General features: G+C 44.5%; 1 protein-coding gene and 1 long non-coding RNA gene across 8 annotated transcripts; both read left to right on the top strand.

The window, feature by feature from the left end:
- Positions 1-3,991: 3,991 nt before the first annotated feature.
- On the top strand, positions 3,992-19,772 carry LOC133480941 (retinal Mueller cells isomerohydrolase-like). Of its 7 annotated transcripts, none has more exons than XM_061779711.1 (16): positions 3,992-4,009; positions 4,150-4,210; positions 5,231-5,313; positions 11,409-11,559; positions 11,665-11,772; positions 12,378-12,519; positions 12,786-12,933; positions 13,092-13,173; positions 13,303-13,435; positions 13,551-13,652; positions 13,864-14,006; positions 14,074-14,203; positions 15,098-15,212; positions 15,802-15,896; positions 18,158-18,269; positions 19,304-19,772. In XM_061779711.1, the coding sequence occupies exons 2-16, from the start codon at positions 4,200-4,202 to the stop codon at positions 19,447-19,449; spliced, it is 1,701 nt and encodes a 566-aa protein (XP_061635695.1). In that variant the 5' UTR covers positions 3,992-4,009; positions 4,150-4,199; the 3' UTR covers positions 19,450-19,772. The 7 variants fall into 7 exon arrangements, with proteins under 7 accessions (XP_061635695.1, XP_061635696.1, XP_061635697.1 ...); XM_061779716.1 differs by lacking the exon at positions 3,992-4,009 and adding an exon at positions 4,707-5,062 and having other exon boundaries at positions 4,151-4,210; XM_061779717.1 differs by lacking the exon at positions 3,992-4,009 and adding an exon at positions 4,770-5,062 and having other exon boundaries at positions 4,153-4,210.
- On the top strand, positions 8,894-11,352 carry LOC133480942 (uncharacterized). The gene is made up of 3 exons (XR_009789400.1): positions 8,894-10,078; positions 10,199-10,778; positions 10,860-11,352. It is a non-coding gene; the product is annotated as an uncharacterized LOC133480942 (long non-coding RNA).
- Positions 19,773-20,224: the final 452 nt, after the last annotated feature.

The following is a 20,224-nucleotide window of genomic DNA, read 5'->3' as shown; positions in this document are numbered from 1 at the left end:
TCAATACAAAGTATTGAGTTAACGTTTTTGATTGTCCGAATATTTATTATCCAGAAAATCACATTGTCTGATTTTTAAAGAATTTATGAGCAAATTATAGTGGAAAATAAGTATTCGGGGTGGCACGGAGGACGACTGGTTAGAGAGTCTGCCTCGCAGTTCTGCGGACCGGGAGTTTGCATGTTCTTCCCGTGCCTGCATGGGTTTTCTCCGGGCACTCCGGTTTCCTCCCACATCCCAAAAACATGCATGGTAGGTTAATTGAAGACTCTAAATTGCCTGTAGGTGTGAATGTGAGTGTGAATGGTTATTTGTTATTATGTGCCCTGCGATTGGCTGCCAACCAGTTCAGGGTGTACCCCGCCTCCTGCCCGATGATGGCGCTCCCGCGACCCGTGTGAGGATAAGCGGCTCAGATAATGGATGGATGGATGGTTAAGTATTTGGTCAATAACAAAGGTTTATCTCAATAGCTAGTTATATACTCTTTGTTGGCAATGGCAGAGGTGTTTTCTGTAAGTTTTCTGTAAGGTTTTCACACACTGTTGCTGGTATTTTGGCCAATTCCTTCATGCAGATCTCCTCAAGAGCAGTGATGTTTTGGAGCTGTCGCTGGGCAACACAGACTTTCAAGTTCCTTCAAAGATTTTCCATGGGGTTGAACTCTGGAGACTGGCTAGGCCACTCCAGGACCTTGAAATGCTTCTTACGAAGCCACTCCTTCATTGCCCGGGCGGTGTGTTTGGGATTCTTGTCATGCTGAAAGACCTCTTCAATGCCCTTGCTGATGGAAGGAGGTTTTCACTCAAAATCTCACCATTCATTCTTTCTTTTACACGGATCAGTCATCCTTGTCCCTTTGCAGAAAAACAGCCTCAAAGCATGATGTTTCCACCCCCATGCTTCACAGTAGGTATGGTTTTCTTTGAATGCAACTCAGCATTCTTTCTCCTCCAAACACGATAAGTTGAGTTTTTACCAAAAAGTTCTAATTTGTTTTCATCTGACATTCTCCCAATCCTCTTTTGGATCATCCAAATCCTCTCTAGCAAATTTCAGACGGGCCTGGACATGTACTGGCTTCACCTGTGTGGAGTTTGCATGTTCTCCCCGTACCTGCGTGGGTTTTGTCCAGGCACTCTGGTGACATCCCAAAAACATGCATGGTAGGTAGATTGAGGACTCTAAATTGCCCTTAAGTGTGAATGTGTGTGCGAATGGTTGTTTGTTTATATGTGCCCTGCGATTGGCTGGTAATGTGATGTATGGTTTTATTGTATAACTCGTCTGTGAGTAAACAATGGTGCTTTATTGCAGGGAGGATAAAATGGAAATAAGATAAGGGTGTAGGGGTGTGATGCAGGAAAGCTCCCAGCAGGGTGCATGTGGAGGCCACAGGGAACATCTGTTGGAGACAACAATGGCTACAAAGGGTTGCTGTAAACTGTATGAGAAGCAAGAATGTGGAGATGGTGTCTGGCGCCAGCGGCAAATGGCCATCATTCTGCATAACAACGATGACGTCAATCGACCCTGGACCAATCAGACGACGAGGATTCCAAACTTCCTCTTTGAAACATTGTATAAGTCTCGGGCAGGAACAGATAGCTTTGTTCAGTTTACACTATCACTGGTGACGCTAAGATAAGCGTAGCTGCTGACCCCGAGCTCTGAAAAATTTATAGACTCCTCTGTCAGGAATAAATTGGTTGGCTCGGTCCTTATAATTGTAGTTCTTTCACGAAAACGAACACGCATGGAACCTCGAGAGTTAATAAGTGATTTTAGAACACAGGTTCCTTTACTGGCGACCAGTTCAGGGTGTACCCCGCCTCTCGCCCGAAGATTGCTGGGATAGGCTCCAGCACGCCCGCGGCCCTAGTGAGGATAAGCGGAACAGAAAATGAATGAATGAATGAATGTATCCCTCTGGACATTTCACAATTTTTTCATGATGCTTTATACTGCATGTACTGTATATATGTACAATAAAGGTTGTCCAACAATAGGCCATTGAAGGAGACATGCATTTCTTTTTCCCCAAACAGGTGTATTACAAGTACATTAAATTCCCCTAGGGTAAACAAAAAATATGGACCACTGTTTACTCCCACTTTTTAAAAGCCTTGCTGAAATAAATCTTTTCAAGGGGTGGGCCAATTTTAATAAAAGTAACTGTTGTGGCTAATTTTGGAGACAAAGTTAGAGAGAGCAGACTTCAATGGTTTGGACACGTCCAGAGGAGAAATAGTGAGTATATTGGTAGAAGGATGATGAGGATGGAGCTGCCAGGCAAGAGAGCTAGAGGAAGACCAAAGAGAAGGTTGGTGGATGTCGTGAGGGAAGACATGATGGCAGTTGGTGTTCGAGAGGAGGATGCAGGAGATAGGCTTACATAGAAAAGGATGACCCGGTATGGCGACCCCAAAAGGGACAAGCCCAAAGGAAAAGAAGAAAAAGATTTTGCATAAATTGTACTTGTCAGAGTTGTTTGAATGCACCATACATTTTACTTTTGCTTGAGTATTTATGTTATGAAGAATCGATACTTTTACGCCGTTACAGTGATCGACATGCCGCTTGCTACTTTTATTTATCCATTAATGCGTGTGTGATCTATTTTTAGACTTCATCTTAAACTTACGCAAAGGCCTCCATTGCGTCAATCCAACATGAACACTAGCGTCAAAATTCAATTCACCAATGAGACGGCACAAGTCAGTCACATGACCGCACACAAAGCCTTTGCATGCCAATCAAAATGACTCATTTTGGGGGAAAAAACCGCCGGGTGTTTACTTTACAGACTCTCTCTCTCTCTCTCTCTCTCTCTCACTCTCTCTCTCTCTTTCTCTCTCTCTCTCTCTCTCACACACACACACACACACACACAATCAATAGGTCCATTCAGCAAACAGTCATTTTAAAGAAAATAATGTTTCTGTATTAATTTTTATTTTACTTGAGGTGGATGCTCTGATTAAAAAAAAAAAATCTGAAATTACCAAGTAGTTTTTTGCCTACTTGAGTACTTTGTGTACTTTCTTACGCTTACTCAGATCCAGTAAATATTTGGAGGAGTCATATTCTTCTAAACTAACAGTGCTCTTATTTGAGTACAATATTTTGCTTCTCTCCCCACCTCTGCACCATAGCACTACATTGCTGTGAAAATTAATACCTCCTGTGGAAATATTTTAGGACACAGAATATTGCAAACTGCTTGAGTTCAACAGCTTGAGTTCAAAACAGGCTGGTTTGGTATTTTTGTTTTGCACTGCCACAACTCAATGACATACTTGGGTGTCCGGCACGCGTTCCCCCATCCTCCACTATATAATTTGTTTACCACTTCAATGTGCAGTTAGCAAGCTAACTATGCCTACACCTCGAAAATGCATCTTCCCTAGATGCCACAGTTTAATGAACAGCTTGGTGTTGTTATTTAAATTCCAAAATTTGATGTCTTTTGAGTTGCGTAAATCATTGTGGGTATGTAACTAGCAGGAAGTATGTGCTCAAATGTCTGTCATTTCGTGTGAGCCACAGGCTGAATGAAGTATGGTAAAACCCAATTTTTACTTATGGCCGCTGTTACGGTTGGCAAAAAAAAAAAACAATAACTGATGTAGTCCAGTTGGGGTTAATAAGTAAATATGTCATGACATTTGTTTGACTTCATCCTTTCCACTTCTGCAATGGATAATTTATTCTTATTCTCTCTGTGTGCATCAACCACAAGCAAAAAGTTAAAATGCTTTAAGAGTTTCTCCAAGCTGTCTGGAACTAATTAGAACACATTCTTTCACATGCACACTCACAATCAAACAGGCGAAATCTGGGCCCACACTAAATGTGTGCTTTTTCCAGGTAGACAAAGACCTTGTTATGGAGGCCTCCAGAGCATTCGGCTTGAAGCTGTGAGCCAGACAGTTGAAAGACAAAGGCGGCTTGTTCAGCTCTGCTTTAAACCACATGGAGGAAGAAAGGTGGAAGAAAAGGAAAAATGGTGAGGAAAAGCAAATGGGCAGAAGAGGGGAAGGAGATGCATAGGAGAGGAGTGGGGGTGACGAAAGGAGGCGGGAGAGGAGGAGGAGGAGGAGGATTTTCCCAATCATAACAGGAAATTTGTGTGCGGTTTAAATGCAGGCTGGACTGCTTGTGCAAGTGAAAAGAATTTGTGACGAACTTACAGCAGTATGGTCAGCCAGTGAGTAAAGCTTTTTCTTTCTTTACTGTCTTTTAGGAATGCATGAACGTAAGCTAATACATAAAAATAGACTTTTACTGAAATAAGCAACGTCATTTTTCTTATGAGTGGAATGGGTTTGATGAGTTATGTTAGTCATTTTAGGAATGCAAAGTTATCCTTAACCTCTGTATGTCTCTAAAAAGTGACACATACTCAGAAACAAACCTTTAGTGAAATGGTCCTCTTGTAGAGAACTTTGGACTACCCAAATACTGTATGCTAATATAAACGTGTATGTGCAGCTTAAAATGAGGCAGTTTTTTTTAAAGCCAAATGGCAGAGTTGTCCAGCGAATGGGTTTATTGACAAATTGAGTTAATTTTAGTTTTTTACAGAGCAGTCTGTATTTAATCTGAATAAAATGATACTGTTAAAATGCAAAACAAAAAAGCATAGAAACAATCACAGCATGATGTTTGGCAATTTTCCCAACAATCATTATGATCCGTAAAAGGTCTTTCATCACTCAATCTCAATGATCCATCCATCCATTTTCTGAGCCGCTTATCCTCGTAAGGGTCACGGGAGTGCTATCTCGGGCAGGAGGTGGGGTACACCCTGATCTGGACGCCAGCCAATCGCAGGGCACATTCACACCTACGGGCAATTTAGAGTCTTCAATCAACCGACCATGCATGTTTTTGGGATGTGGGAGGAAACCGGAGCGCCCGGAAAAAACCCACGCAGGCCACGGGTAGAACATGCAAACTCCACACAGGCGGGGCCGGGGATTGAACCCCAGTCCTCAGAACTGTGAGGCAGACACTTCCATCTCAAAACAACAGGTGTCACTCTACATAACTATACAAGGTATGAAGTCGAAGTCACTTTCCCAGCCTTCTCTGCAACACCTTCATGCAGTCATGGAAGAATTATTATAGGGCTCGTATAGCATATCAGTGTATCAAGAAATTATCTGTATATATTTGAATTCTTTTCTACACTGACTTCAATTTACCGTCTGAAATTCTTGTCTAGTGTGGAGCATCCAGCCGCTGGCTACAGGAAGATCTTTGAGACAGTGGAGGAGCTTAATGAACCAATTCCAGCCAAGATCACTGGTAGGATAGAACATTCCTTTAATCTGTACTGCAGTGATTACACGAGTGACTTGTGTGCAGCTAATCTCGTTAAGGCCTTTTCATCAAAATGTAATCGAGAGAATACTGTCGCTCTCAGTGCTGTGGCAACTCAGTGCAGAGAACATCCATCAATCCATCCATCCATTTTTCGTAACGCTTATCTTCATTAGGGTCGCGGGCGTGCTGGAGGCTATCTCAGCTAACAATGACCGAGAGGCGGAGTACACCCTGAACTGGTTGCCAGTCAATCATAGGGCATATAAAGACAAACAATCATTCCCACTCATATTCACATTTTAGAGTCTTCAGTTAACCTACCATACATGTTTTTGGAATGTGGGAGGAAACCGGAGTATCCATCCATCCATCCATTTTCTAAACCGCTTGTCCTCACCAGGGTTATGGGTATGCCAGAGCCTATCCCAGCTCACTGCGGGCAGGAGACAAGGTACGCCCTGAACTGGTTGCCAGCCAATCGCAGGGCACATATAAACAAGCAACCATTCGCACTCACATTCACACCTACGGACAATTTCAATTAAACCACCACGCATATTTTTGGGATTTGGGAGGAAACCGTAGTACCCAGAGAGAGCCCACACAGGCACAGGGAAAACATGCAAACTCCACACAGTTCCTCAGACCTGTGGGGCAGATTTGCTAACCAGTTATCCATTATGCCACCCGTGCAAAGAACAATGAAATCTTAAGACTACCAAGACATTCTGTAGCTAAATGTGCTCCCCAATGTAAGAATGCTTGGAGTTGGTCTTCGTTTTGAAAAATGACCAAAAACACAGCTAAAACAATCCAAGAATGGCTAACAACAAAACATTGGACTATTCTGAAGACCTTTTATCTAAATCTATTCAAAATCAGACTCAGAATCAGCTTTATTGGCCAAATATGTTACAAGAAACACAAGGAATTTGTCACCAGCAGTTGGAGCCACTCTAGTATGACATCAAACAGCCACTATAACAAAATATACATTTAGGACTTTAAAACTCGTATGGCAAGTCAACTGAGCAATGATACTGATGCTGATACAATGGTAATTTTGCAAATGATGCAGTCCTAAGCAATTTAGAGCAATTTAAAGTGACTAATAGTGCAATGATCTGGAAAAGTGACAATTGTGCAAATGGTGCAGAGAGTTCTCACAAATGGCCAGTAGTAATCAACAACAGTACGCAAATAGTGCAGCGTGATAAAACTGTGAGTGCATGAATAATGTAGAAGCGTCCCGACAGAGATGTGAAAAATTGGCACCATGTTGCAATGAAATATGTAAGTTAACTGTTTAAGAAGTTAATGGCAATAGGGAAGAAGCTGTTGGAATGTCTGCCGGTTTTAGTTTGCATTGTTCGATAGCGCCTCCCTGAGGGAGGGTGCTGGAATAGATGGTGACCAGGTTGTGGAGAGTTCTGGCAGCATGCAAGTCCTCAAGAGTGGGTAGGTGGGCACTGATATATTTTTTTTCGGCAGCCTTGACTGTCCGTTGCAGTCTGATTTTGTCCTTCTTTGTGGCAGCACCAAGCCAGACTGTGATGGATTAACATAGAACCGATTCAATGACTGCTGTGTAGAACTGGCTAAACAGCTCCAGTGGAAGGCCGTGCTTCCTTAGAAAGTACATTCTCTGCTACTGTAGGTCTTTTTGAGGATGGCGTTGATGTTGGTCTCCCACTTCATGTACTGAGAGACTGTAACTCCCAGGAACTTGAAGGACTCGACGGTTGTCACAGGGCAGTTGGACAGTGTGAGGTGCACCTGTGGCGAAGTATGTTTCCTGAAGTTCATGATCAGGTCTACCATCTTGAGCGTGTTCAGCTCCAGGTAGAGTTGGACGCACCAAAGCTCCAGCCGCTCCACTTCCTGTCGATACGCAGACTTGTCACCGTCTTTGATGAGGCCGATGACTGTAGTGTCGTCAGCAAACTTCAGGAGATTTACAGTCAGAATGTTGTGGTGCAGTCGTTCGTGTAGAGAGAGAAGAGCAGAGGAGAGAGGAGACAACCTTGGGGCGCCATGGTGCTGATGATGCATGTAGATGAGGTGGTGTCCCCCAGCCTCACCTGCTGTGTCCTGCCCATCAGGAAGTTGTACAATCCACTGGCAGATGGCAAGCGAGACGCTGAGCTGGAGAAGCTTGGAGGAGCGGAGTTCGGGGATGATGGTGTTGAACGCAGAGCTCAAGTCCAGGAACAGGATCCTCACGTAGGTCCCCGCGCAATTGAGGTGTTCCACGATGAAGTGCAGTCCCATGTTGACCACGTCATCGGCAGACCTGTTTGCTCGATAGGCAAACTGCAAAGGGTCCAGCAGGGGTCCCGTGACGCTCTTGAGGTGGTCCAGCAAGAGGTGTTCAAAGGACTTCATGACCATAAATGTCAGGGCAACAGGCCTATAGTCATTCAGACCGGAGATTGCAGGTTTCCTGGGGACTGGGATGATGGTGGACTGTTTGAGGCAGGATGGGACTTCACACAGTTCCAAAGATCTGCTGAAGATCTGTGTAAAAAAACAGGAGCAAGCTGATCCTTGCAGACTTTCAAGCAGGAGTGGGACACACTGTCTGGGCCCGCCGCTTTGTTGAGCTTTTGTTGTTATTGAACATTGTGGAAGGCAACCTTTAACCTGAAAACAGATGGAGGTCAAAATGACATGACATTTGAAGAAATGGTTTGATCGCAGCAATCTGCTCAAAATGCTGTGCAACAAAATTAAGTTAAGGGTACAATCATTTTGGTCCAGGACAGTTTAATTTATTTGTCTATTTAAAATATCCATCCATCCATCCATTTATCCTCACAAGGGTTATGGGAGTGCTGGAGCCTATCCCAGCTATCATCGGGCAGGAGGCGGGGTACACCCTGATCTGGATGCCAGCCAATTGCAGGGCACATAGAAACAAACCACCATTCGCACTCACATTCACACCTACGGGCAATTTAGAGTCTTCAATTACCTACCATGCATGTATTTGGGATGTGGGAGGAAACCGGAGTGCCCGGAGAAAACCCACGCAGGCATGGATACAACATGCAAACTGGCGGGGCCAGGGGTTGAACCCCGGTCCTCAGAACTGTGAGGCAGATGCTCTAACCAGTCTCCCACCGTGCCAATGCCTTACTTACCATTTGTTATTATTTTTTTTTTACATTTGTATTCATTTACTTTCGTCAGCTTTAAGTTATTCCAATAACCATAGTTTGTCTTATTTGTGAAAGGGTACAAACTATATTTTCCATGCGTAAGCTCCATGGTCCCATATTACAGTGCACAGCACAAGTTAAAATAGATTATAGAGAGAGCAACATTGCTATAGATACTACTGTTGGAGCCTTTGTGGCTCTTTGCGCTCTCTCTCTCTCTCTCTCTCTCTCTCTCTCCTCCCCTCTCTCTTTCAAGCACTTTCCTCGGCCGCACACCTGTCACCAATCAGCCCTCGTTAGCACTTGCTTTTAAGCCTGACTGAATCCAGAAATCCTTGCCAGAGTATTGCAGCTTCTCCGGCGGTATAACGGCTCCTCAGTCTCCACGTAAGCTACACAATTCCTCGTCTCCTTTCTGACCTCTGCACTCATGTCCGCCAAGTCCTCCAGCGCCTCCTCCAAAACCGTCTGTATGTCAAACCGGAAAAATGCGAATTCCACCTCTCCTCTGTACATTTTCTTGGCTACATCATTGCCAAAGGACAATTGCAGCCAGACCCTGCCAAGAGCCAAGCAATCACTGACTGGCCCATTCCCACCACTCGGAAAGAACGCCAACGTTTCCTCGGATTCGCCAACTTCTACCGCCGCTTCATCTGCAATTACAGCAAGGTTGCAATTCCCCTCACCAGCCTCACATCCACCAGTTCCCCCTTGCATCCTAACTAAGCTTTTAGCTAACTCAAAACCCTGTTCACCAGTGCTCCCATTCTACGTCACCCCGACCCCTCCCTCCAATTCGTGGTGGAGGTTGATGCCACGGACACTGGGGCAGGCGCTGGCCTCTCGCAGCGGGACCCCGCGTCCCAGTGCCTTTTTCTCCCGTCGCCTGTCCCCTGCCGAGAGGAATTATGACGTTGGCAACTGAGAGCTGTTAGCCATCGTATGGCCAATGGAAGAGTGGATGCACTGGCTGGTGGCGACTGAAGTACTGTTTATCATCTGGACTGATCACAAAAACCTTTCCTACCTCCATTCCGCCAAACGCCTTAACCCCCGACAAGCTCGCTGGGCCCTCTTCCTAAGCCGATTCAATTTCAGCCTCTCCTTCCGACCTGGATCCTGCAACAGCAAACCTGACCCTCTCTCCCACATATACTCACCCCCATTCAGCCCTGCAGAACCCGAGACTATCCTCCCTTCCTCCTGCTTCGTCCGTGCGGCCTCTTGGAAAATTTAACAAATTGTCAAATGCGCTCAAAGGACTCACCCTGACACAAAGACTGGACCTCTGAACTGTCTTTTCATACCCGATTCCGCACGCTCTGACGTCCTTCCATGGGCCCATAACTCCAAGCTCACGTGTCATCCCGGCATCATCCACACTATCCAATTCGTTCAGCAACTTTTCTGGTGGCCTATCCTGGTCAAAGACACCCAGGAATTTGTCGAAGTCTGCTCTGTCTGCGCCCGAGGCAGGGCTTCACATCTGCCTCGAGCTGGTCTGCTGCGCCCCTTACCCATCCCGAGCAACCCATGGTCCGCCATCGCTTTAGATTTCATCACTGGCCTGCCTCCTTCTGAAGGTTACACTATCATTCTTACTGTTGTCAATCAATTTTCTAAACATGTCCATTACATACCCCTTTTACCTCTGCTTTTAAAACTGCTAACCTCCTTGTTCATCATGTCTTCAAACTCCACAGTATCCCCATCGACATCGTCTCGGACCGAGGTCCCCAGTCCTCCTCCCTAGTTTGGAAATAATTCCCCAAAGCGGTGGGCGCAGCACCCAGCTTGTCCTCAGGGTACCATCCACAGACCAATGGCCAGACGGAGCAGGCAAATCAATCTCGAGAATCAGCCCTTCGCTTAGTTGCCACACGCAACCCCACCTCCTGGAGCTCATTTCTGCCATGGATTGAATATACCCACAACTCCCTCACCAACTCCGCCACTGGTATTGCTCCGTTCATGGCCTGCTACGATTTCCAACCTCCATTATTTAAGGAACAGGAGCATGGTGTGTTGGTTCCCGCGGTGAGGGATCATCTGAAAAGGGTCCAGTTGGTGTGGAAGGACGTCAGGGCGGCCTTGGTCCAATCTGAATAAACGGCTCGCCGACCTTCGTCATTCCCTTGCACTCTCTCTCTCTCTCTCTCTCCCTCTCTCTTTCCAGCACCTTCCTCGGTTGCGCACCTGTCACCAATCAACCCTCGTTACCACCTGCATAAAAGCCTGCCTGATCCCACAAATCTTTGCCAGAGTATTCCAGCTTCTCTAGCGGTATAACGGCTCCCCAGTCTCCACGTAAGATACACAATTCCACGTCTCCTTTCTGACCTCCGTGTTCGTCCTTGTCCTCAGTGTTCCCTCCGTGTTCCTCGCCAAGTGAATTCCTACTGTCATGCTGCCAAGCCAGCGGCCTGCCCTTGTCGCCGCCTGCTATGCATTCCCTGCCTCCACAACCCACCAGTGCACCTCAAGGACCAGCTACATTTCCCTTTTTCAATAAACTGTTAATCACTGCACTGTTCAGCCTCCGCCTGCTCCTGGGTCCAGTCTCCATCCGTTCTTGACACCACATTGTATTTACGGTTCCCTCAGAGGGCCATTATGACTGTGAAACCAAACAAATGGTTAATCGCTTTATTTTATTGCATCTACACTACAAATTGATGGATAACCAATTTTGAAAACAAAAGTCAAGGATAATAGGCTGTTCTGTTACTGTAAAAAAGGGGATTGGAGACAGAAAAATGCTAAATAATATTCAAATACTAATATTATTTATTGCATTTGACAATTTGAAATGTTGGTACAGATTTTTGCAAGAATCTTGGAAGTTGATGCACATGATTTGCATGTCACCTTGTCCTATGACTGACCAAAACTTGTCCCTTCCTGTCTGTGAAGGTCTTTTGCCAACATGGCTGGGCGGCAGTCTTCTCAGGATGGGACCAGGTCTTTTCGAGGTTGGGGACCAACATTACCACCATCTGTTTGATGGACAAGCTCTCATACACAAGTTTGACCTGAAGAACGGTCAGGTGACCTACTACAGGAAGTAAGAACTGAACAGTTGCAGACCACAAAAGTCTGATCTTGCCCCGAAAATTACCTCCTGACTGTGTCTACCTGCAACATCGCTGTGTTGCTTCTTCTTGTTTAGGTTTTTAAAAACAGATGCCTACGTCCGTGCAATGACAGAGAACAGAGTGGTCGTCACTGAGTTTGGCACAGCAATGTACCCTGACCCCTGCAAAAACATCTTCTCCAGGTGAACTTGATTGTTGTTCAGACACTGCTGAATTCCAATTTTGCAGCTGAGTTGTATTTAAACCGATCACTTACATTATGACCACTTGCACACAGTATCAAATATCACGCTTACTAAAAGTTCTCTTATTCACTAACAATCTTCTTACTAATGAATAAGACCATCAAAAGCCTTAGTAATGAATAAGAGAGCTTCTTTGGTGTGTGTGTGTGTGTGCATATGAGTTTGAGAGAGGTTTTGTTGAGTGTGAGAGTGTTTTTTTTTGGGGGGGGGGGGAGTGTGAGAGGTTTTCTTTGTTGTGTAGGTGTTTTATTCTGTGTGAGAGAGATAAAGGTTTTTTGCTGGAACTGGAACCTATGTCAGCTGACTTTGGGCACTCCGAACTGTGAAGCAGACGCGCTAACTACCACATCACAGCACTGCCATAACTCCATTACATTAATGCAGAAATAATGTCACAGCGCACCAGCAAACAAAAATAGAATACACAATGGACATAGTGTATGTCGCAAGCATAGATAGATGAACAAAAGTACCGTATCGTCTTTTCAATAAATCAAAACATTTTTCAACAATACAATCAACTGAGTTGTACGTCTGTGTAGATTTTTCTCTTACTTTAGGGGCATTGAGGTGACTGACAATTGCGTCGTGAACATCTATCCAGTTGGGGAAGACTTCTATGCCGTGACAGAGACCAATTACATCACCAAGGTTGATCCTGAATCACTGGACACTTTAAAGAAGGTAAGAGTCAAGCAAGCTTCACTTGGACATTAATACATTTTTTGGACTTTAGATATTATTCAAGCACAACACTACAATATGACATTTGAACATGACACACGATTGGTGTCCCCATAATGTGTTCAACATGTAATGGTACATAAAAACTTTAGTCAAATGAAAACATTTTATCATTTTCAAACTTTCTGATTCATTTATTATATCGCAATACACTATTATATAAAGTGTATATTATTGTGCTGTTTTTGTCACTGTACTTAAATTAGGTGGACCTGTGTAAGTACCTGTCAGTCAATGGGGTGACAGCTCACCCCCACTTTGAGGCAGATGGTACCGTCTACAACATTGGCAACTGCTTTGGCAAGAACATGAGTCTTGCGTATAACATTGTCAGGATCCCACCTGCTCAGAAAGGTGAGTTTGTTTGCTTCACATAGTGTAATATACGGTATATGGCAATATATGTCATATTGGTCGACACCACCAGAAAAATCTGTTTATGTCCTGTTCATAACATAAATATTACATGAGACTTTCTGGACGATTTACCTTTGCCAATCTATGTTTTCCAGATAAGTCGGACCCCTTAGAGAAATCCCAGGTAGTAGTTCAGCTCCCAAGCAGTGAGAGGTTAAAACCCTCCTACATGCACAGGTAACGAGGAAGATGTTTCTCAAGACGTTATGGCATTTACTTCAGACCAGTGTGAATCCTCACAATTTGACGCCAATAAATGTCCATCTCTGTCCCCGTCTCTCTCGCTGCTTGTGTGTCCATCTGTAGTTTTGGTTTGACCGACAACTATTTCGTGTTTGTGGAACAGCCAGTGAAAATCAACCTGCTCAAGTTTCTGTCGGCTTGGAGTGTCAGAGGAGCCACATACATGGATTGCTTTGAATCCAACGAGAGCATGGGGGTAGGTGGGCCGGTCATGTGTGTTATCAGGCCTACAAAATGGCATGAATAAGGCAGGGGGTTAATGCGATGGACAGAATTACAATATTGGGATCCCTGACCGCTACACTCCACAGGTTCCAAGACTCAGTGTAGCGCAGTCGTCTGGCTTGATTGATTGGGTTCAGATAGAGAGACAGAGGAGAGGAACAGACTTCAGAGAGAGAGAAAGAGAAAAGGTAGATATTGGGGAAGGGATGAGAAAACCATGGGAGCCGGAACAGGATGAGTGAGATAGAAAATAGATGTTAAGATTGTAAGTTTAAATAGTTGAACAATTGCTTTTAGAAAAAGCATTTTAGCCTTCAATTTGTGCCGACTACTGTAAGAGAGTCTGTTAATGTGTGTTCAACTTTTTGTACATCGGTGTCGATGTATGTGTTTCTGTAGACATGGTTTCACCTGGCCACTAAGGACCCAGCAACATATTTGAGCAGCCACAAGTTCCGAACATCAGCTTTCAACATCTTCCATCATATTAACACTTATGAAGACCAGGGATTTATTGTTGTTGACCTCTGCGTGTGGAAAGGGTGAGTGTCATCACTTGTGTGTGTGAATTGATGATGACATAACTTTATTGATTGTCTCTGGGTGCAGTCATGACTTTGTGTATAACTACCTGTACCTGGCCAATCTGAGAGGGGAGTGGGAGGAGGTTAAGAAAGCGGCCATGAGAGCTCCTCAGCCTGAGGTCAGAAGATACGTACTGCCACTGGATATACACAGCGTGAGTACACGCACAATATAATTGAAAAACAAAACAAAACAGGATTTATGTGTGTAAAATGGAGTAGCAGCCAAAGGAGATCTACGTAAAAAATAATAATAATAAATAAATAAGATAATAAAACAAATATGTTCCCTGCCCATCTAAAATGAACACCTACTTTTTGTAATTGTTAAGCAGATGAGTCAGGGAGTGAAACAACAACCCCATGGTTACAATCTCTTTGCATGTTCGCCGCTCGGTGCCAAGGCTTTCTCCCCACGTTCCAGAAACATGCACATGAGGTTAACTGAAGACTCTAAATTCTCCACAGGTGTGAATGGGATTGTGAATAGTTGTTTGTCTAGAATATGTGCCCTGCGATTGACTTGTGAGCAGTCCAGTCACCCACTTCTCACCCAAAGTCAGCTGGGATAGGCTCCTCTAGCTCACCAGCTACACTAATGAAGATGGATGGATGGCAGAAATGTATATTGTATAGCAATTACCGATAGTTAAAAAGTATAAATTTGCCTATGTACTGTACTGTATGTCTGTCTTATACTGCCCCCAGGTGGTCGAGGTGCACACACCAGAAGAAGCAGCACAATGTCCATTGAATCGAAGCAAAAAATGTAGCAAAAAACTGTTTAGTTCTTTACATTCTATTTAATTATGTCACAACTGTATGTTTTTATAATACAGTACAATATGATAAAGCACTATTTGTATGATTAGAAAAAGTTCATTTTTATTTAAGGCTGGAATGGATTAACGGCATTTCTATTAATTTCGACAGGGGAAGGCTGATTTGAGATGTTTTGAGTCACGAGCGTGGTCATGCAACAAATTATACTGGTATCTCAAGGCACTGGCTGAGACTAATCTTTCAGTCCTTCATGTGTGGGCTTTTAGGAGGAGCAAGGAAAGAATTTGGTTTCTCTGCCATACACGACAGCAAGTGCTGCTCTTCATGGTGATGGGACCGTTTGGTTGGAACCCGAAGTCCTCTTTTCTAAACCAAGACAAGGTGCCACCCATTTGTTTTGATAGTCTTTCCTATCTTTCCCGACTTATGTGCTTTCCTGACAACACGAGAAAAATGCTACAGTTTTAAAAACCCACAAACAGCTGTCAGTGTTCGACTTGCTTCAATTACAATATTAATGTATAGAAAAAGATGAGAAATGCGCTATACATTTGTTGATTTGTAATGTGCTTTATTTCTTTCATGAACAAAAAACGTCAATGGATTTATTGGAGCATTACATTCAGTCATTTGTTAAATGGTTTGTTTGTCTCCTTTATGTCATTAATTTGATAAAGTTAATTAATACAATAACATACAGTACAATAACATACAATGAATGCAATTGAATAGGTTTTACAGCCATGATGGTGGAGACAGTTAGACTACGTTGAACCTTAGAAGTTGATGATTAAAAACAATGAAACGAAATCACACTATTCAGTTAATCCATTTCCAATATTTCTTGAGTGATTCTCATAGGTCCACTGTGAAGCTGGACAGGATAAGTGATGGGAAAAAAAATGGATGAATGCTCATAGATACAGACAGTACATTATTCATTGATTTATGTTTCTGAATTCTCTCTCAGCCTTTGAGTTTCCACAGATTAACTACTCTCGGTGTCGTGGCAAGAAGTATTCCTTCACTTATGGTCTTGGACTCAACCATTTCATCCCTGACAAGGTGGGAACACTTTATTTGCTCATTTAAGGAGGCTAAACAGATCCAAGGGCCCGCCAGTTTAACTCTGTCAGATAAGAAATATTTGGAACAATGATCCGATGGCGGGGGAAGATGCCGGTCCGACCTGGCAGGCCCAAACGTATTGTGAGGGTCTGCTGGGAACGTTTGGCAGAATCCCCTGTGAGAAGGAGTTTCAACTCCCACCTCCGGCAGAACTTGGCTCATTTTCCGAGGGAGGTGGGGAACATCGAGTCCGAGTGGACCATGTTCCGCGCCTCCATTCCTGAGGCGGCCAACTGGAGCTGTGGTCGGTGCCTGTCGTGGCACCAATCCCCGAAGCTGTTGGTGGACACCAGCGGTGAGGGATACCATCAAACTGAAGAAGGAGTCTTCGCGGGCCTTTTTGGCCTATGGGACTCCTGAGGCAGCTGATGGTTACCGGTTGGCCAAGCGGAATGCAGCTATGGTGGTCGCTGAAGCAAAAACTCAGGCATGGAAGGAGTTCGGTGAGGCCATGGACAAAGACTTCCTGACGACTTCGAGGAAATTCTGGTCCACCATCCGGCGTCTCAGGAGGGGGAAGTGTCCCATCAACACTGTGTATAGTGGGGATGAGGCGCTGCTAACCTCGACTCAGGACGTTGTGAGTCGGTGGGGAGAATACTTCGAAGACCTCCTCAAATCCACCGACACACCTTCCCATGAGGAAGCAGAGTCTGGGTTCTCTGAGGCGGGCTCTCCTATCTCTGGGGTTGAGGTCACCGAGGTGGTTAAAAAGCTCCTCGGTGGCAAGGCCCCGGGGGTGGATGAGATTTGCCCGGCGTTCCTAAAGGCTCTGGATGTTGTGGGGCTGTCCTGGTTGACACGCCTCTGCAACATCGTGTGGACATCGGGGACAGTGCCTCTGGATTGTCAGTCTGGGGTGATGGTCCCCCTTTTTAAGAAAGTGGACCGGAGGGTGAGTTCCAACTACATGGGGATCACACTCCTCAGCCTCCTTGGTAAGGTCTATTCAGGGGTGCTGGAGAGGAGGGTCTGTCGGGAAGTCGGAATCTCAGATTCAGGAGGAGCAGTGTGGTTTTTGTCCTGGCCGTGGAACAGTGGACCAGCTCTACACCCTCGGCAGGGTCCTCGAGGGTGGACTTGGAGAAGACATTCGACCGTGTCCCTCGGGTAGTCCTGTGGGGGGTGGTTCGGGAATATGGGGTACCGAACCCCCTGATACGGGCTGTTTGGTCCCCGTATGACCGGTGTCAGAGTTTGGCCCACATTGCTGGCAGTAAGTCGGACTCTTTTCCGGTGTGGGTTGGACTCTGTAAAGGCTGCCCTTTGTCACTGATTCTGTTCATAACTTTTATGGACAGAATTTCTAGGCGCAGCTGAGGCGTAGAGGGGCTCCGGTTTGGTGGCCTCAGTATTGCATCTCTACTTTTTGCAGATGATGTGGTTCTGTTGGCTTCATCAAGCCGTGACCTCCAACTCTCACTGGAGCAGTTCGCAGCTGAGTGTGAAGCGGCTGGGATGAGAATCAGCACCTCCAAATCTGAGACCATGGTCCTCAGTCGGAAAAGAGTGGCGTGCCCTCTCCAGGTCGGGGATGAGATCCTGCCCTAAGTGGAGGAGTTCAAGTATTTTGGTCTTGTTCACGAGTGAGGGAAGAATAGAACGGGAGATCGACAGGCGGATTGGTGGAGCATCTGCAGTGATGCAGACTTTGCATCGGTCCGTTGTGCTAAAGAAGGAGCAAAGCCGAAAGGCGAAGCTCTCGGTTTACTGGTTGATCTACGTACCTACCCTCACCTATGGTCACGAGCTGTGGGTCGTGACCGAAAGAACAAGATCCCGGATACAAACGGCCGAAATGAGTTTCCTCCGCAGGGTGTCCGGGCTCTCTCTTAGAGATAGGGTGAGAACCTCGGTCATCCGGGAGGATCTCAGAGTAGAGCCGTTGCTCCTCCACATCGAGAGAAGCCAGATGAGGCGGCTGGGGCATCTGATTCGGATGCCTCCCAGACGCCTCCTGGTGAGGTGTTCCGGGCACGTCCCACCGGGAGGAGACCCCGCGGACGACCTAGGATACGCTGGAGAGACTACGTCCTTCGGCTGGCCTGGGAATGTCTTGGGATCCCCCCGGAAGAGCTGGATGAAGAGGGTGGGGAGAGGGAAGTCTGGGCGTCCCTGCTAAAGCTACTGCCCCCGCAACCCGACCTCAGATAATCGGTAGAAAATGGATGGATGATCCATTTAAAATTTTGCTGTAGATTGTCAAGTTGAACGTGCAGACCAAAGAGACCTGGGTGTGGCAGGAGGATGAATGTTACCCATCAGAACCACTATTTGTACCAGCACCGGGAGCTACACATGAGGATGATGGTAAGACCACAGTCACAAATCGCACTTGGACTGCTTCAAATAAGTACACATCAACTCAAAAGGTCGAACTGTAAAACACAAATGACAAATTAATTTCTGTACAACATTTGAATAATGAGGTATAAAATGTAATGGTGGTGAATAACATCTGTGTGCAACTTGCAAATAGGTTCACATGCCTCTTCATTGGGTCAACTGCCCAATCTAGAAAGATTTAATACAAAAGCTGAATTAGATATACTGACTTCATTTTCATGCTTAGATTTAACTGACACATTCAGTACCATATTGATTTAACAGTATCTATTGTCTATTCTATTTTCAAACAGTTTGTTATTCTCTTCACCTCTCAGTATGATTCGGACCAGTTCTAAACTCACAATGATAAATATATTGTTAAATAACGCTCTAGTAGTCTAAAGTTACTCATATCTGAACATTGGTGTCTATTTTTTATACAGCTCTTGCAGTGAATTCATTTGTAATCAATTTTATTTATAAAGCATTTTAAATACAACCCCAATTCCAATGAAGTTGGCGCATTGTGTTAAACAAATAAAAAACAGAATACAATGATTTGCAAATCATGTTCGACCTATATTTAATTGCATACACTACAAAGACAAAATATTTAATGTTCAACCGAAATAAAACAAAGGCATGATTACTATTTCTAAGTGCTCTTGTGCAAGAAAAGGTTTTACCATTGCCAGCTGCCTAATGTAAAAAAAAAAAAAAGCTGGATTTGACTGCTGATCCAATTTAAAATCACTGTCTATTTTAAAACCCAAGTTTGAGACTGTTGCCTTTGCGTATTGTGTCAAAGGGCCCTGGTCAACGAGTGAAAATTTACAAGCGCCACTTGGGACCAAAAACTGTCACTTCAGTTTTCTTTTCATTAAAAAAATTCAACAATTATACGTATATGGATACATAAGTGTTTTTATAAAATAGAAGTAGGCTACTTGCCCCTCATGCTTAGCACAATCTGCCTAAAGCAAAGCCACATTGAGCTCCATTATGTGTGTCCATAGGTGTGCTGCTCAGTATTGTTGTGAAGCCAGGAGCAGAGAGGCCAGGCTTCTTGTTGGTGCTGGATGCCGCCAAACTGACAGAGATGGCCAGGGCAGAGGTTGACAACATCTTTCCAGTGACTTTTCATGGCTTCTACAAGCCATGATCCCCACGTCCATCGCAGATATCCAAAGTGCGAGGTCTCGTAGCTGCAACAGTCTGCACTTCTTTCTTCAGTTTGTGATGCGTCCAGGTCTTAACTACCGGTGTAACTCATCTGTTGATGTATTATACAACATTTGAAAATAATTAATAATGAAGCAGCATGTTCTTGTTGTTAATGCTACAGGTGGAGCTACTTTGAACCACTTTGTACTGTATAGTTTTATATTGAGGAACATCACAACATTGATGAATTTTAAAATATATCTCTGTCTTGGTATATTGCAACATTGTATAACTTGTTGAAATAAAAATCTGAGAAGTTTATAGGACAATGCACCGATGGATATCTCCAGTGTGACTGTGGGCTTTTTAAATGTGGCAAACCTGTGATTTAGTTTTTAAAATGCACATATTGAACGTGTTGTTGCGTGTTATGGGCGTTTTTCAGTCAAACAACTCAGCATGCAAAATACACTGTCGACAAAATTTGGGGCCAGTTGATCCCTGAACAAAAGTGAAAATATAGTGGGCATCAATAACAGCTTCTTCATTTTCTCAGAAGGCTTTCTACAAAATGTTGGAATATGTTTCAGAGTTTCCAGATGTTGAACTGAGTAAGGGCCTGCCGGAGAAGTAGCTTTCAGTTTCACAATAACGAGCAATTTTCTGCCCGCTATTTGTTATCTCAGTAAATCAGGCCCTATCCTGTAAAAGAGGAAATACGGGGTATAAATCAACTCCTGATAGATTAAATTATTTAGTGTATCTGAATCCTT

Source organism: Phyllopteryx taeniolatus, chromosome 7 (genome assembly GCF_024500385.1).
Source record: "Phyllopteryx taeniolatus isolate TA_2022b chromosome 7, UOR_Ptae_1.2, whole genome shotgun sequence".
Classification (NCBI taxonomy): Eukaryota; Metazoa; Chordata; class Actinopteri; order Syngnathiformes; family Syngnathidae; genus Phyllopteryx; species Phyllopteryx taeniolatus.
Note: the sequence above shows the minus strand (reverse complement) of the source record. Positions and strands in the feature narration are given on the sequence as shown.

Coding starts and splice junctions, on each gene's coding strand:
- LOC133480941 (XM_061779711.1), top strand. Junction 13,653..13,863: donor GAGAGAGAGAAAGAGAAAAG/GTAGATATTGGG, acceptor GTGTTTCTGTAG/ACATGGTTTCACCTGGCCAC. Junction 18,270..19,303: donor AGCTACACATGAGGATGATG/GTAAGACCACAG, acceptor GTGTGTCCATAG/GTGTGCTGCTCAGTATTGTT.